At 47.4% G+C, this 17,739-nt stretch overlaps 1 protein-coding gene across 2 annotated transcripts in view; it reads right to left on the minus strand.

Annotated features, from left to right (window-relative positions):
• The window catches only part of LOC147666399 (uncharacterized), a 392,367-nt gene that overhangs the window by 184,931 nt on the left and 189,697 nt on the right, over window positions 1-17,739 (minus strand). For both annotated transcript variants that reach the window (XM_086949092.1, XM_086949091.1), the window contains exon 7: window positions 9,030-9,129. In XM_086949092.1, the coding sequence (XP_086805218.1) occupies window positions 9,030-9,129 (100 nt within the window). The remainder of the gene's footprint in view (window positions 1-9,029; window positions 9,130-17,739) is intronic.

The following is a 17,739-nucleotide window of genomic DNA, read 5'->3' on the forward strand; positions in this document are numbered from 1 at the left end:
AAGGTCACATGTTGTACTACATTTCCATGTGTGTACTCTCCCTCTAGCAGAATTTCAGATTTTGGAACGTTGCCAAACGACCCTGTGCAGCTCCGCACATGGGACTGCCTCATCTTGCACAGGTGTGTGTCAACATGTGTAGGTGCACGCACATACATTCTGAGTCCAGGCGAATGCAGAGATATCCACTGTTGTGGTGGGATATGTGACCATTCCTCCAAGATGCAAAAAGGTGTTGGGACCTGTGCTCTGAGTTACAATCAGTTGGGGCTGCAGAAACGTAGTTACTCGTCCATGAATGCGAGCGCAGCTTCCTGGGCAATTCGTTCCAGGAGTACGTCGTGGTCGAGTTCACCAAACACAAGGGCAAGTCAATCCATTAACTGGTCCAGACAGATGTGCTTCGACCCCACCGTTTCATCAAACCGCAACACAGACCAATAGGGGAAAGCCTCGTGTGGTTACTGCACACGATTACTTGTGCAATCTCCCATCCCCAACTGCCAGCACATACGCCAAATATTAAGGCAACCCCCCATGCACGGGTATCATGGTTACACCCCTGTTCGTGGGCCAACAGGGGGCGCACACACAAGTCATAATTCAGTTAAGCAACCCTTGAGTTGGATAGGCAGACATCCAAGGGCCACTCGAATGTGCATGATAAACAGTGGAACCAGGGCTGGACGCAGGTGACGGAAGCAAGACAGTAACTGATGCGCAACACTGCCAGTGGCAGTGCTCCCAACAAATGCAGCATACGTGCCAGGTACAGTTCCACATGGCAAGGGTTGTGCATGTGCCCGGGATGTCCTGCCATTGCGTTTGTGGGTCTCGTAAAACCGGCACTCTTCTGACCCGCGGCAGTTATGTGGATGACATGCCACAGCTCGGAGAAATAAGTTGTATGTGTGTGCAACGTTAGGAAGTATGGGTTATTGTGTACGTAAGAGTCAAGGGCAACCATGCAGGATTACCTCAAGCAGGGACTTCTGTGTGTGGATATGTTTGTCTTTCGCAGTTCCTAGTGTGGGAGTCATCATTATCTGCTATGGTATCTCTCTCAGGTGGGGCCAGCCGCATTCAAGACCAAGGCCGGAGGTGCAGATGTCCTTCCGCCTTATGTATTGAGAAAATGGAGCTTTCATCCCTGATGATAGTCTGACTACTGCTTGCAATTTTGAAATGTGATGTGGCCTTCAAAAAAAAAAATCTCTCTCTCTCTCTCTCTCTCTCTCTCTCTCTCTCTCTCTCTCTCTCTCTCTCTCATATGACACACCTTCGTATCTTGAATTTGGTCTTGCAGACTGTGACATACAGATTGTCCAGGGATGACCCGCCATGACTCTTCCAAATAGTTGTTTGGGGTCAAATTTGAATGTGATATATTGTCTGGAATTTCAATGGTGAATTAATGATTCTCCTTTTCTGACCACACATGAATGTTAATTGTTCTTTTTGTGCGACATCAGGCAAATTATTTTGTTCATGATTATGTAAAGTGGATGTGAAATATCTTGGTCCAGGGGTGGGGAGGGTTTGGTGGGGTGCTCCGGGTGGGGGGTTGTGTGCCCGGTGTAGGGCACTGCTGGGTGGGGGTCGGGGGGGGGTGGTGGTGGGTATTATAGCCCTCTTGGGTGTCCAAGCTGCATGATCAGTGGCTCCATGGTATCTGTTGTTCTTCTGGTGTGGCTCTGGGCTGGGCTCCCTTTTATGGTGCAAGTTTTCGTCCGACTTTAACCCAGATAAGAGCAGGTGTTAAATTCCTGCTGCTAACGCACCTTATCACCTGTTTTGTGATCTTATCCCCGATCTGGCTGATGGTTGAGAATGTTGTGACATGGTATTGTCGCGGCTTTTTGCACAGGAACACCTACTCTGCATCTCATTAGCGATAGTTGCTGGGGTCATCTGTAGCGATGTTTTTTTGCGGCCGCTATCACATGGAAACTGGTGATATCGGCTGTTAGCACCGGCTTGTAAATGGGGCCATAACTTTATCACCCCTTTCGCTGAGATAAAGTGCAGATAACTCGGCGATATGTCCTTGAGAATATGCCCCTTATTGTACTAAAGTAACACGATAAAAAAGAGAAAGTAAAAGATTCCGGCCTGGGATGGCATCTCCACAAACTCAGAGTGACAGATCGACAAAAGTGCCCCAAAGCAATCCCAATGGCAATACAGCGCTAATCAAATCTCTATTTAAATAACACAACATAACATATTTGTAGTGGATTGCTATTTTGTTCTATTCCATTTTGATTCAGAAAAGGGGGTGGTGATGAACAGAGTGTCTGAATTAAGCAGACCACTCTTACCCAGTCCAAAGATCAGGGCTTGATCCATCACCGTTATTTATATCACTGCACCATCCCAGCTCAGAACCTGGCTATATGCAAATCAGTCTGTCCCTGGCCCAGTGCATCATGGGAACAGGGCAGACTATACTACCAAGCCAATTCTTCACCAGAAAGGAGACAAGCTACCGGGGACCGGTTTCTGGCATTTCAGCCGTCTTCGGCCCGGCTTGCTTGAATCCTGATGGTGCAGTGAGAAAGGGACTCATGTCTGAGTATACCCTGCCACACCTATAGTGGCCAAAAACGATTCAGAAAAGGGGGTGGTGATGAACAGAGTGTATGAATTAAGCAGACCACTCTTACCCAGTCCAAAGATCAGGGCTTGATCCATCACCGTTATTAATCTCACTGCACCATCCCAGCTCAGAACCTGGCTATATGCAAATCAGTCTGTCCCTGGCCCAGTGCATCATGGGAACAGGGCAGACTAAACTATCAAGCCAATTCTTCACCAGAAAGGAGACAAGCTACCGGGGACCGGTTTCTGGCATTTCAGCCGTCTTCGGTCCGGCTTGCTTGAATCCTGATGGTGCATTGAGAAAGGGACTCATGTCTGAGTATACCCTGCCACACCTATAGTGGCCAAAAACGATTCAGAAAAGGGGGTGGTGATGAACAGAGTGTATGAATTAAGCAGACCACTCTTACCCAGTCCAAAGATCAGGGCTTGATCCATCACCGTTATTTATCTCACTGCACCATCCCAGCTCAGAACCTGGCTATATGCAAATCAGTCTGTCCCTGGCCCAGTGCATCAAGGGAACAGGGCAGACTAAACTATCAAGCCAATTCTTCACCAGAAAGGAGACAAGCTACCGGGGACCGGTTTCTGGCATTTCAGCCGTCTTCGGCCCGGCTTGCTTGAATCCTGATGGTGCAGTGAGAAAGGGACTCATGTCTGAGTATACCCTGTCACACCTATAGTGGCCAAAAACGATTCAGAAAAGGGGGTGGTGATGAGCAGAGTGTCTGAATTAAGCAGACCACTCTTACCCAGTCCAAAGATCAGGGCTTGATCCATCACCGTTATTTATCTCACTGCACCATCCCAGCTCAGAACCTGGCTATATGCAAATCAGTCTGTCCCTGGCCCAGTGCATCATGGGAACAGGGCAGACTAAACTACCAAGCCAATTCTTCACCAGAAAGGAGACAAGCTACCGGGGACCGGTTTCTGGCATTTCAGCCGTCTTCGGCCCGGCTTGCTTGAATCCTGATGGTGCAGTGAGAAAGGGACTCATGTCTGAGTAAACCCTGCCACACATATAGTGGCCAAAAACGATTCAGAAAAGGGGGTGGTGATGAAGAGAGTGTCTGAATTAAGCAGACCACTCTTACCCAGTCCAAAGATCAGGGCTTGATCCATCACCGTTATTTATCTCACTGCACCATCCCAGATCAGAACCTGGCTATATGCAAATCAGTCTGTCCCTGGCCCAGTGCATCAGGGGAACAGGGCAGACTAAACTACCAAGCCAATTCTTCACCAGAAAGGAGACAAGCTACCGGGGACCGGTTTCTGGCATTTCAGCCGTCTTCGGCCCGGCTTGCTTGAATCCTGATGGTGCAGTGAGAAAGGGACTCATGTCTGAGTATACCCTGCCACACCTATAGTGGCCAAAAACGATTCAGAAAAGGGGGTGGTGATGAACAGAGTGTCTGAATTAAGCAGACCACTCTTACCCAGTCCAAAGATCAGGGCTTGATCCATCACCGTTATTTATCTCACTGCACCATCCCAGTTCAGAACCTGGCTATATGCAAATCAGTCTGTCCCTGGCCCAGTGCATCATGGGAACAGGGCATACCAAACTACCAAGCCAATTCTTCACCAGAAAGGAGACAAGCTACCGGGGACGGGTTTCAGGCATTTCAGCCGTCTTCGGCCCGGCTTGCATGAATCCTGATGGTGCAGTGAGAAAGGGACTCATGTCTGAGTATACCCTGCCACACCTATAGTGGCCAAAAACGACTCAGAAAAGGGGGTGGTGATGAACAGAGTGTCTGAATTAAGCAGGCCACTCTTACCCAGTCCAAAGATCAGGGCTTGATCCATCACCGTTATTTATCTCACTTCACCATCCCAGCTCAGAACCTGGCTATATGCAAATCAGTCTGTCCCTGGCCCAGTGCATCATGGGAACAGGGCATACTAAACTACCAAGCCAACTCTTCACCAGAAAGGAGACAAGCTACCGGGGACCGGTTTCTGGCATTTCAGCCGTCTTCGGCCCGGCTTGCTTGAATCCTGATGGTGCAGTGAGAAAGGGACTCATGTCTGAGTATACCCTGCCACACCTATAGTGGCCAAAAACGATTCAGAAAAGGGGGTGGTGACGAACAGAGTGTCTGAATTAAGCAGACCACTCTTACCCAGTCCAAAGATCAGGGCTTGATCCATCACCGTTATTTATCTCACTGCACCATCCCAGCTCAGAACCTGGCTATATGCAAATCAGTCTGTCCCTGGCCCAGTGCATCATGGGAACAGGGCAGACTAAACTACCAAGCCAATTCTTCACCAGAAAGGAGACAAGCTACCGGGGACCGGTTTCTGGCATTTCAGCCGTCTTTGGCCCGGCTTGCTTGAATCCTGATGGTGCAGTGAGAAAGGGACTCATGTCTGAGTATACCCTGCCACACCTATAGAGGCCAAAAACGATTCAGAAAAGGGGGTGGTGATGAACAGAGTGTCTGAATTAAGCAGACCACTCTTACCCAGTCCAAAGATCAGGGCTTGATCCATCACCGTTATTTATCTCACTGCACCATCCCAGCTCAGAACCTGGCTATATGCAAATCAGTCTGTCCCTGGCCCAGTGCATCATGGGAACAGGGCAGACTAAACTACCAAGCCAATTCTTCACCAGAAAGGAGACAAGCTACCGGGGACCGGATTTCAGCCGTCTTCGGCCCGGCTTGCTTGAATCCTGATGGTGCAGTGAGAAAGGGACTCATGTCTGAGAAGACGGCTGTAATGCCAGAAACCGGTCCCCGGAAGCTTGTTTCCTTCCCAGTTTAAGAATTGGCTTGGTAGTTTGGTCTGCCCTGTTCCCATGATGCACTGGGCCAGGGACAGACTAATTTGCATGTAGCCAGGTTCTGAGCTGGGATGGTGCAGTGAGCTAAAAAACGGTGATGGATCAAGCCCTGATCTGTTGACTGGGTATGAGTGTTCTGTTTAATTCAGATACTCTGTCCATCACCACCCCCTTTTCTGAATCGTTTTGTCCACCATAAGCGTGGAAGGGTATACTCAGATGTGAGTCCCTTGCTCATTGCACCATCAGGATTCAAGCAAGCCGGGCCGAAGACGGCTGTAATGCCAGAAACCGGTCCCCGGAAGCTTGTTTCCTTCCCAGTTTAAGAATTGGCTTGGTAGTTTGGTCTGCCCTGTTCCCATGATGCACTAGGCCAGGGACAGACTAATTTGCATGTAGCTAGGTTCTGAGCTGGGATGGTGCAGTGAGCTAAAAAACGGTGATGGATCAAGCCCTGATCTGTTGACTGGGTATGAGTGTTCTGTTTAATTCAGATACTCTGTCCATCACCACCCCCTTTTCTGAATCGTTTTGTCCACCATAAGCGTGGAAGGGTATACTCAGATCTGAGTCCCTTGCTCATTGCACCATCAGGATTCAAGCAAGCCGGGCCGAAGACGGCTGTAATGCCAGAAACCGGTCCCCGGAAGCTTGTTTCCTTCCCAGTTTAGGAATTGGCTTTGTAGTTTGGTCTGCCCTGTTCCCATGATGCACTGGGCCAGGGACAGACTAATTTGCATGTAGCCAGGTTCTGAGCTGGGATGGTGCAGTGAGCTAAAAAACGGTGATGGATCAAGCCCTGATCTGTTGACTGGGTATGAGTGTTCTGTTTAATTCAGATACTCTGTCCATCACCACCCCCTTTTCTGAATCGTTTTGTCCACCATAAGCGTGGAAGGGTATACTCAGATGTGAGTCCCTTGCTCATTGCACCATCAGGATTCAAGCAAGCCGGGCCGAAGACGGCTGTAATGCCAGAAACCGGTCCCCGGAAGCTTGTTTCCTTCCCAGTTTAAGAATTGGCTTGGTAGTTTGGTCTGCCCTGTTCCCATGATGCACTGGGCCAGGGACAGACTAATTTGCATGTAGCCAGGTTCTGAGCTGGGATGGTGCAGTGAGCTAAAAAACGGTGATGGATCAAGCCCTGATCTGTTGACTGGGTATGAGTGTTCTGTTTAATTCAGATACTCTGTCCATCACCACCCCCTTTTCTGAATTGTTTTGTCCACCATAAGCGTGGAAGGGTATACTCAGATGTGAGTCCCTTGCTCATTGCACCATCAGGATTCAAGCAAGCCGGGCCGAAGACGGCTGTAATGCCAGAAACCGGTCCCCGGAAGCTTGTTTCCTTCCCAGTTTAAGAATTGGCTTGGTAGTTTGGTCTGCCCTGTTCCCATGATGCACTAGGCCAGGGACAGACTAATTTGCATGTAGCCAGGTTCTGAGCTGGGATGGTGCAGTGAGCTAAAAAACGGTGATGGATCAAGCCCTGATCTGTTGACTGGGTATGAGTGTTCTGTTTAATTCAGATACTCTGTCCATCACCACCCCCTTTTCTGAATCGTTTTGTCCACCATAAGCGTGAACGGGTATACTCAGATGTGAGTCCCTTGCTCATTGCACCATCAGGATTCAAGCAAGCCGGGCCGAAGACGGCTGTAATGCCAGAAACCGGTCCCCGGAAGCTTGTTTCCTTCCCAGTTTAAGAATTGGCTTGGTAGTTTGGTCTGCCCTGTTCCCATGATGCACTGGGCCAGGGACAGACTAATTTGCATGTAGCCAGGTTCTGAGCTGGGATGGTGCAGTGAGCTAAAAAACGGTGATGGATCAAGCCCTGATCTGTTGACTGGGTATGAGTGTTCTGTTTAATTCAGATACTCTGTCCATCACCACCCCCTTTTCTGAATCGTTTTGTCCACCATAAGCGTGGAAGGGTATACTCAGATGTGAGTCCCTTGCTCATTGCACCATCAGGATTCAAGCAAGCCGGGCCGAAGACGGCTGTAATGCCAGAAACCGGTCCCCGGAAGCTTGTTTCCTTCCCAGTTTAAGAATTGGCTTGGTAGTTTGGTCTGCCCTGTTCCCATGATGCACTGGACCAGGGACAAACTAATTTGCATGTAGCCAGGTTCTGAGCTGGGATGGTGCAGTGAGCTAAAAAACGGTGATGGTCAAGCCCTGATCTGTTGACTGGGTATGAGTGTTATGTTTAATTCAGATACTCTGTCCATCACCACCCCCTTTTCTGAATCGTTTTGTCCACCATAAGCGTGGAAGGGTATACTCAGATGTGAGTCCCTTGCTCATTGCACCATCAGGATTCAAGCAAGCCGGGCCGAAGACGGCTGTAATGCCAGAAACCGGTCCCCGGAAGCTTGTTTCTTTCCCAGTTTAAGAATTGGCTTGGTAGTTTGGTCTGCCCTGTTCCCATGATGCACTGGGCCAGGGACAGACTAATTTGCATGTAGCCAGGTTCTGAGCTGGGATGGTGCAGTGAGCTAAAAAACGTTGATGGATCAAGCCCTGATCTGTTGACTGGGTATGAGTGTTCTGTTTAATTCAGATACTCTGTCCATCACCACCCCCTTTTCTGAATCGTTTTGTCCACCATAAGCGTGGAAGGGTATACTCAGATGTGAGTCCCTTGCTTATTGCACCATCAGGATTCAAGCAAGCCGGGCCGAAGACGGCTGTAATGCCAGAAACCGGTCCCCGGAAGCTTGTTTCCTTCCCAGTTTAAGAATTGGCTTGGTAGTTTGGTCTGCCCTGTTCCCATGATGCACTGGGCCAGGGACAGACTAATTTGCATGTAGCCACGTTCTGAGCTGGGATGGTGCAGTGAGCTAAAAAACGGTGATGGATCAAGCCCTGATCTGTTGACTGGGTATGAGTGTTCTGTTTAATTCAGATAATCTGTCCATCACCACCCCCTTTTCTGAATCGTTTTGTCCACCATAAGCGTGGAAGGGTATACTCAGATGTGAGTCCCTTGCTCATTGCACCATCAGGATTCAAGCAAGCCGGGCCGAAGACGGCTGTAATGCCAGAAACCGGTCCCCGGAAGCTTGTTTCCTTCCCAGTTTAAGAATTGGCTTGGTAGTTTGGTCTGCCCTGTTCCCATGATGCACTGGGCCAGGGACAGACTAATTTGCATGTAGTCAGGTTCTGAGCTGGGATGGTGCAGTGAGCTAAAAAACGGTGATGGATCAAGCCCTGATCTGTTGACTGGGTATGAGTGTTCTGTTTAATTCAGATACTCTGTCCATCACCACCCCCTTTTCTGAATCTATTCCATTTTGGGCAGCTATGCTGTTTTGCATTAGCAAGAATCAATTTTCGGGTCTATTTGATGCAGATATTTAATGGAATGCAGTAAAATGATTTACTCTAAGAAATGTTTTTATGCTGCTAAATTACACCTTGGTGTAGTTTAGCACAAAGTACAAAATATAACAGTGACCAGGCAGTATATCTGATCTAGCCTCAAACAGCATGCTAATCCAGAGGTAAGTTCACAATACAAAGAGGTTTGATTTGGCCTAAGACAGCTTAGCACTGGCATGTGTATGTGCCAAGAAGCACAGTGTATCAGCACGCTTGCAAGGAACCTTCTAAACTCACACACCATTTCAACGTCTTGTGGCCGATGTGACTGAGCTCCAGGCAGCATGGACGTCTTAAGGTATGGTCTCAGCCTCTCCTCTTCTTTTTTGGAATGCTCCACCCTGTGAGGCAACACAGACAGCATCATTAGATAAGGACCTGCCTTGCGCATAGACTCCCCGAGGAAAAACACATTGAGTGTGCGGGCTTTCGAACCATTAGTACTGACCTGAATGACTGTACCGTTCCACATTGACGAGGATATCACATTCTTAAGAAAGCAGTAGGCAGGTGGCTTTCGATAGCAATGGGGTTTTGTACTATATATATCACCTTATTTGTACTCTACATGGCAAACACTCTGTAGCTCTATTTTTTGGGATAGAAAATCCATACTAAGTTGGTGTTCAGGTAGCAGAGCAGATGGTCTGGAATGCCTGTTTAGCATCTGACAGATGAGTAGATGTTGTGAAATGGATTTCTAGCATTTGGCAGGAGAAAGAATGGTATTGAATGACTAGCATGAGGTAGACTAGTGGATGGTGTAAAATTGCTGTCTAGCATCAGGTAGTAGGGCAGATGGTGTGGAATGGCTCTCTAGCATCAGGTAGAGAGGCGGATGGTGTGAAATGGCAGTCTAGCATTAGGTAGAAAGCGAATGGTGTGAAATGGCTGACTAGCATGAGGTAGAAAGGCGGATGATGTGGAACAGCTGTCTAACATCAGGTAGAAAGGCAGATGGTGTTTAATGGCTGTCTAACATCAGGTAGAAAGCAGATGGTGTGGAAGGGCTGTCTAGCAACACGAAGAAAAGTTGATGGTGTAGAATAGCTGCCTACCATCAGGTAGAAGGGCGGATGGTGTGGAACGGCTGTCTAGCATCAGGTAGAACGGCAGATGAGTGGAATGGCTGTCTAGCATCAGGTAGAAAGGCGGATGGTGTGAAATGCCTGTCTAGCATCATGTGGACAGGTGGATGGTGTGGAACTACTGTCTAATATCAGTCAGAAAGGTGGATGGTGTGGAATGGCTGTCTAACATCATTTAGAAAGGCAGATGGTATGGAATGGCTGTCAATCGTCAGACAGAAGAGAAGATAGTGTGGAATGGATGTCTAGCATCAGGTAAAAAAGTGGGTGGTGTGGAACGGCTGTCTAGAATCAGACAGACGAGTAGCTCAATACTACAAATAGCTAGTAAGGCATTATCATATTTAGCATAAGTCATTGTCAAACTTGAAGTGATCACTTTATGTGATACAGTCTATGGTTTTGAGAACAGTAAATGCCAGTCTGTCAGTATGTATCTAGAGCTGAGCAGCTGGAAAAAGTAATTCAGACCAGGACATATAATAGGCATCCTTTGTTCTTGGTCCAGTCTCATGTATTTAATTTAGTGAATGTTAAAAAATAGGATGGCGAAAGTCTTATACTGGTAAAGTTGTAAACTGGCAAGTGTTAATTTGTGCATGAATTCAACTGATAGCACAATGTTTGTTACTGTCATTTCAGAGCCCAGCTCTTGTTGCTACTTTGAAAACATTTTGTCCAGATCATCACTTTTGCTTGTGGTTAATAACTGATACAATGTGTGTGTACTAAGTGGACAAATCCCACAATGCAGTGAAATAATTAGGGCCTTATTACAATTTTGGTGGTTCTGTGGACTGCCATATAGGCAGTGGCAGTCCGAGCATGGAAAGCTTGGCGGTCTGACCGCTGAATTACGAGTTGGGCGGATCGCCTTTGCAAAGACCGTGATTGAACTGCAAAGACCGCCATATGCAGCCGCTATAGGGCTGTACACAGGCTGTCCACCTGCCTAAAGGTGGCGGTGACAAAGGATTTGGGCTGCACTGCCACAAGCTATCTGCAGCCACACAACCGGCACCATGGTCTACTCGTAATATGGCATTCTTTGGACTGCCAGCACCGTGGGGTTGGATGCGGTTCTCCAGCGGTCGGAGCGCCAAATTCGTAATTAGGCACTTAATGTGCTGTTGACCATTGCAAATAGTCATTAATAGTGTCTAGTAATTATATTTAAACATAGTTGTCTGATTTGCAGTGACCTAGCTTCCCCGACGGTCTGGTTCTAGGCTATAGAGCAAGCTTTCAGATTACTTATGTGTGACATTTCTATGGCTTCAGTCTGAGTGACATTATCTATGCAAAGCGCAAAACTTCAAGTCACACTTTCCAGTGAGTAAATCAAGCCGACTGGATGAGGAGCAGCCCTCTGAAGCTGAACTCGGACAAGACGGAGGTTCTCATACTCGAACCCTCCCCCTCAGCCTGGGACGACTCCTGGTGGCCGACCACACTGGGAACAGCACCAACACCCACCAACCATGCACGCAATCTAGGATTCATCCTCGACTCCTCCCTCTCCATGTCTAAGCAGGTCAACGCAGCCTCCTCCTCCTGCTACAACACCCTCTGCATGCTCCGCAGGATCTACAAGTGGATCCCGACCGAAACAAGAAGAACGGTGGCACAGGCCCTCGTCAGCAGCAAACTGGACTACGGCAACGCACTCTACGCAGGAACCCCAGCCAAACACCTACAATGACTACAATGCATCCAAAACGCCTCCTTCCAACTGATCGTCAATGTCCCCCGCCGCAGCTTCATCACCCCCCACCTGAGAGACCTACACTGGCTCCCCGTCGACAAGAGGATCATCTTCAAGCTCCTCATTCACACACACGAAGCACTCCACAATGCCGGACCAGCCTACCTGAACAGCAGACTCAGCTTCCACACCCTCACTCGCCAGCTCTGATCCGCAGGCCTCACCCTCATCGCTGTCCCCCGCATCCAACGAATGACCTCCGGCGGCAGATCCTTCTCCAACCTCGCCGTCAAGACCTGGAACACCGTCCCTACCCACAAATGGCAGACTCAAGACCTACTCGCCTTCAGAAGACTCCTCAAGGCCTGGCTCTTCGAGCAGTAGCAGCAACCCCCTCTCCCCTCAGTGCCTTGTGACCCTCACTGGTAAGTGGCGTGCTTTACAAGTACTCTGATTGATTGAAGGCAATCACCCGTATTCGAGTGCCTCTCTGTGAGTTTTCAAACAACAAGCTAGACTGATTGGTGTTGCCAATGCTTGTAGCACTATCAGATTAGATCAATGTTTCAATTTTGAAGGTATTAGACTGTATATTGAACATTACTCGTTCTGCAGAAGGAGCAATGGTCTTCAGAGTGTCTCTGTCACTCCTGTCCTCTCTATTACCCCACTTTTTTTCTGAAGTTTCTGACTGTTATCCACTTAAACCATTTGTCTCCTTATTTTTTTCTGACAAGCTCCATCTGCATTATCTAACAGGCCATCTTCCTCTTTATCACTTTCTTTCTGGCTGTTCTTCCTTCACCATGCTCTCTTTCTCACACACACATGCTCAACTACCCACTCAATATCTCTCTCCTCAAATGTAAATCAGGATTTTCTTGGTGGTGGTGGTGTCCGTATTTTGACAACTGTGTACCCCCTTCACATAAAATGATAAGTAAAAAGTGGCACATGTGTCACAATAAGTCTATGTGCTCTTCAGAGAGGCCTTGGGTTAGACGAAGATTAGGCCTTGATGAAATTTAAATAATTCTGGTGTAAATCTTGTAATTTCAGGAATTATGGGCCAGATGTAGGTAATTGCAATTTACCGATTCTAAAATACCGAATTTTACCGATTCTGTATTTTAAAATCGGTAAATGCTATGTAGATAAATATTCGGTAAGCATTACGGAATCGGTACGATTCGGTATTTACCGAATCGGTATTTACAGATTCGGTAATTCACATTCATTCCTATGGGCCTGAAGGCCCATAGGAATGAATGTGAATTACTGAATCGGTAAATACAGATTCGGCAACATAGGGAAACATTCAAGGGTGGCAGTGTGTCACATTGACACACTGTTGCACCCCTTAATAGTGCTTGTGTGAGCATGTGACACACATGCATGCCCTAAGGCCACGTATGTCTGTCACATGGCACTGTTGAAAATGCACAGATTTGCATTTTCAAAGGTATTCGTTATTTACCATCAATACAGCAATGGACATTGGACATTTTCTCTTCTTTTCCGGGACAATAAAGGACCACCTATGATGAGAAAAGGGGCTTCATCAGGTGAGTACCTACCAGTTACCCCGATGGTGGTGCGCCCGTGAGGGGTCTTTTTGTCCCTTATACATTTTTCCACTATTATTGGTGTACTGAATAAATGCTTTTCAGACATACATTCAGCCCTGTTTTGACTGTTGATTGAAAAAGTTGTTTTATTTTAGAAGGGGCAAACAATAGTAAATATTCACATATAGGATGAAATGACAAAGGGTCTTGGTGCAGCAGAGAACATAGATAGTCAATGTCTCCTGCTGAAAAAGTAGTATACAGACAAAGATAACTAGATCTACATGTGTGTTTGCCCAAGGAACAGGGTCATTTTTGTATTGAAATGAGTGGAGGGCAACACTGATCCCTTTTGCTTCCCTCTAGGCTCCTTTTTGCTATTGATTCGTTATTTACCACCAACTAACAGTTGGTGGTAAATAACGAATCCTTAGAGCACATATACACTCTTAAAAGTGCTTCCTACATGCCACTTACCGATTCGGTAAATACCGAATCGGTAAATAATGATTCGGTAAATACCGAATCGCCTACATTGCAAATGGCTCAATACCGGTCGGTAAGCCTGAAATTTACCGAATGTTGGGTTTACCGACCGGTAATGAGCCACCTACATCGGGCCCTACATGTGACACCTGTTAAGCAAAATTCACAAAATTAGGCCATTACGCTATTTCCCATGATTACTCTTCATTCGGGGCAAAACATTTACCATGAATGTAACAATTCACAGAAATTTGTGGTGAGAATTTAACACAAATGCACAGGTAAAACAGAACGAGAGCAGCAGACTAACTGTCTGAAGTTAAATGGGGAAAAAAGTGAAGTACTGGTACTGGGGGGTGATCCAAACATCTGGTCCCCGGAGTGGTGGCCTGACAGCCTGGGCAATTGTCCGGCCCCAGCAGAAAAGATGAAAAATTTCGATATGACACTAGATAACCTCTCATTCGACGACCAGGCCAGCAAATTGGCTTCATCAGTCTGCTTCATATTGAAAATGATTAAAAAACTATTGCCCTTCATTCCAATGGATGCTACGAAAACAGTTGTAACCGCCCTTGCCTTGTCTAGATTAGACTACGGGAATGCCCTGTATGCTGGAGCTAAGGTGCAAATTCTATCAAAACTACAGCGCTTGCAGAACGCGTCAGCAAGGCTGGTGCTTGACATTCCTAAATATGAGCCAATCACCCACAAACTAAAAACCTTCCACTGGCTCCCTATCACCAAAAGAATTCAGTTTAAATCATTGTGTGTCTGGCCTACAAGGCACTTCATGGGTCAGGCGCTCAGTTCTTAAAAACTCATCTGAAACAGTATGAACCCACTAGGCTTCTTAGATCTAGTCAAGCCAAATTGATCCTGGTGCCTAAATTCAAAAGAGCCAGATGGGGAGGCAGAAGTTTCCTACTACATACAGCAAAAGTATGGAACCTGCTCCCAACCTCTATAAAAAACAGTCCATCCCTACTTTCATTTAGAAAAGCAGTGAAAACCTGGCTCTTTACTGCCGCCTTCTAGACGGTTCGGTCAGTCCTGAACACCATCTATTATCATAGCGCCAAGACGCCCTTGGGCATTCGCGCGCTCTATAAAATAATAAATCAAATCAAGCTTTTGTTCGCGACCTCTTTAAAGGCATACTCATGACACAAATAAATGCAAGGATGCAATTTATGCAAAAATTTAGAGCAAAATGATGGAGTTGTGTAAAATTTCACAACCTTGGTTGGTAGCCCCCCAAACATTTTGCTTTCTCCCCCTCCTATCTTGATGAATTTTTCTTTTGGCTCTAGGACTCTGTGGTGCACTTTACCACTGCTAATATGCATGTGCCCTCTCTTTAAAACATTGTAACATTGGCCTACACCTAATTGGCACATTTAGGAGCCCATTAGGATCGCAGATGGACTTGCGTCCGTCCGCGACCTCAGAGTAGGAGGGAACCTCCGCATGGCCTGCGGAGTTCCCTCCTGTGCACGCCACCATGGCGGTCACATCCTCTATTTTTAACATTGCGGCGGGTGCGGCTTCAAGCTGCACCCGCCGCAATGTTAAAAACGCATACATTGCATTTGTACGCAGAAAGCAGCAGGCACCAGGGGCCCCACAACAGGCCCCTGCAGTGAAGTTCCACATGCTTTTCCACGGCGGAAAACCCGCAGCGGAAAAGCATGTTTTGTAACCCATCCTAATATGGCTGGCGGTGTCTGAGAAACACCGCCACCATATTAGAGCTATTCTGCCGCGGTTGTAAGCCAACCGCGGCCGAAAAGCAGCGGACTGAAACCAGGACCCACCAGCCATCCTAATGTGGCGGTGGGTCTTTGGTGGGTCCACAGCGGATTTTCCGCATCCTCCGGGCCGGCGATGGCTTCCGCCGGCCCAGAGGATGCGGAAAATCCGCTATCCTAATAAGCCCCTTAATGCGCTTGTAAGTCCCTGGTAGGTGGTACTACATGCATCCAGGACCTCTAAATTAAATGCCCCAAGTGGGCCTGCAGCACTCATTTTGCCACTCACCAAAGTAGCTCTTTAAAACATGTGTCAGGCCTGCCATTGAAGTCTATAGTGCAGTTTCAAAACTGCCAATCCTCTTTAATGGTAAAGTCAGGGTTTAAGTCAAAGTTCTGAAAGCGCCACTTTTAGAAAATTACAACTTTCTTGTCCCAGCCATCTGTGCCTTGTGTTAGCGAGACGTATGTAACAAGATTTGTATAGTGCACAGCTACTCAAAAGAGAGCCCTGGTGGTAAATCAGGCAGCCTACAACAACAAATAGTAGCTGGAAGAGCCATTTCTATTTTTTTCGTGAAAGGGGAGAGTTCTATTATCGCTTGAAGCTCCAGAGGGAGTTTATTTAATGTGATCGGCCAGAGATAGGAAATAGACCTGTCGCCAGCTCGGGCCCGACTAATGTTGGGAACTCTAGCCAGTCGTTCGGAGGAGGAGCAAAGGTTTCTAGAAGGCACATAGTCATGAATCCTCTCTCTCAAACAGTCGGCTCCTGAAACGTGAAGAGCTTTGTGGACCAAGACCAGGGATTTAAATAGAATCCTTTTTTATGGGAAGCCAGTGTAGAGATTTCAAATGCAAGGACATGTATGTACTAGGGGAAAGATTGAGGAGGATTAGGCTGCTGCATTCTCACCACCTGAAGTCTGTCAAGAAGGTACTCTGGGAAACCTAGGTATAGTGCATTCCCGTAGCCCAGCCTGGATGTTATTAAAGCTTGGATCACAGTACTCTTGGTGTCATCTGAGAGAAGAGGAAGGAATATTTTCAGGGACCCTAACAGCTGGAAGCAGGAGCCAGTCAATGCTTGGATCTGTGGTTGAAAAGAGAGGGCACTAGAGGGCACTATCGAACTAAATTCCTACGTTCTTTAATCTGTCATGTTGGGGGCGAGGGAGGGGGGCTTCCTTTGGCCAAAAGGTCCTCCATAATTCTTGCGCTGTTAGGCCAAAAAACACTATCTTGGTTTTATCTGGGTTACATTTATTTGGTTGATAGACAACCAAAGGAACACATTAGATAGACACTTTTTGATGACGTCCTCAGCGAGCTATTCTCCCTTACCACAGAAGAAGAAATGCTGGATATTATCAGCATATGAGATAACCTTGGGCTCCTAGAGTCTCCGATAAAACAGCTAAGGGTGTGAGGTATACACTGAATAAAGTAGGGCTGAGTGCCGAGCCCTGAGGCACTCCAACAGTTAGCTCACGAGCGTTGGAAGAAAAAGGGGGCAACCAAACCTCTTAGCTTTTTCCCTTCAGAAAGGAGGTGAGCCACTTCAGGGCTATGCCCTTGATCCCATTAGCTTGGAGTCTATCAAGGAGTCTCTGATGGGGGACAATACCAAAGGCCGCTGATAAGTCTGGCATGATCAAGACAGCCCCCCTCCCTCAAGCACCTTGAGACCTTCTGGGTGAGTAGTGCGCTATACAAATTCTAACTTGACTTGACTTGAAATGTCTAGGGTGCCCCTTATATGCTCTGCAACCTCTAACAGGGTCATCGCTGTGCTAAAATGGGTCGAAGCCTGATTGACTTGGACGCAAAAGATTGTTTTCCTTCAAAAATTGAGACAGTTGTGAATGGACAGATGTTTCAACACTTTTGAGAATGAGGGTAGAGGGGAGATGGGCCTGCAATTTACTAGGACCTTAGGATTCGCAGTCGGATTTGTTGAGCAGCTGCAGCATTTCTGCATATTTACATTGTGCTGGGACAGTGCCAGATGCTAATGAGGTGTTTCACACTCGAGCTGCAATCTGCCAGTATTCTGTTTGTTTAATTCTACCAGACACTGATACAAAGGGGACTAGCTGTGGGCAGGATGGTCCATCCTGCCAGGATGGCTGGGAGCAGAGCTGCACCCAGTTCCACTTACACTTCAAAGGGCTTTGCCTCCAGCACACACAAAGGAACCTGACACCAGCCTTTTGTTACCCCAGCCATTTTGGAGCCTTGGCAGGGGAAGGGAATCACTTTCCAGAACCAGATATGGGGTTAGGGCAGTATGTCACTCCACACATCAAGACTGGCACCAGGTATAAATATTGGACAAACAGATCACTTCTGG

Source organism: Lissotriton vulgaris, unplaced genomic scaffold, assembly GCF_964263255.1.
Source record: "Lissotriton vulgaris unplaced genomic scaffold, aLisVul1.2 SCAFFOLD_532, whole genome shotgun sequence".
NCBI lineage: Eukaryota > Metazoa > Chordata > Amphibia > Caudata > Salamandridae > Lissotriton > Lissotriton vulgaris.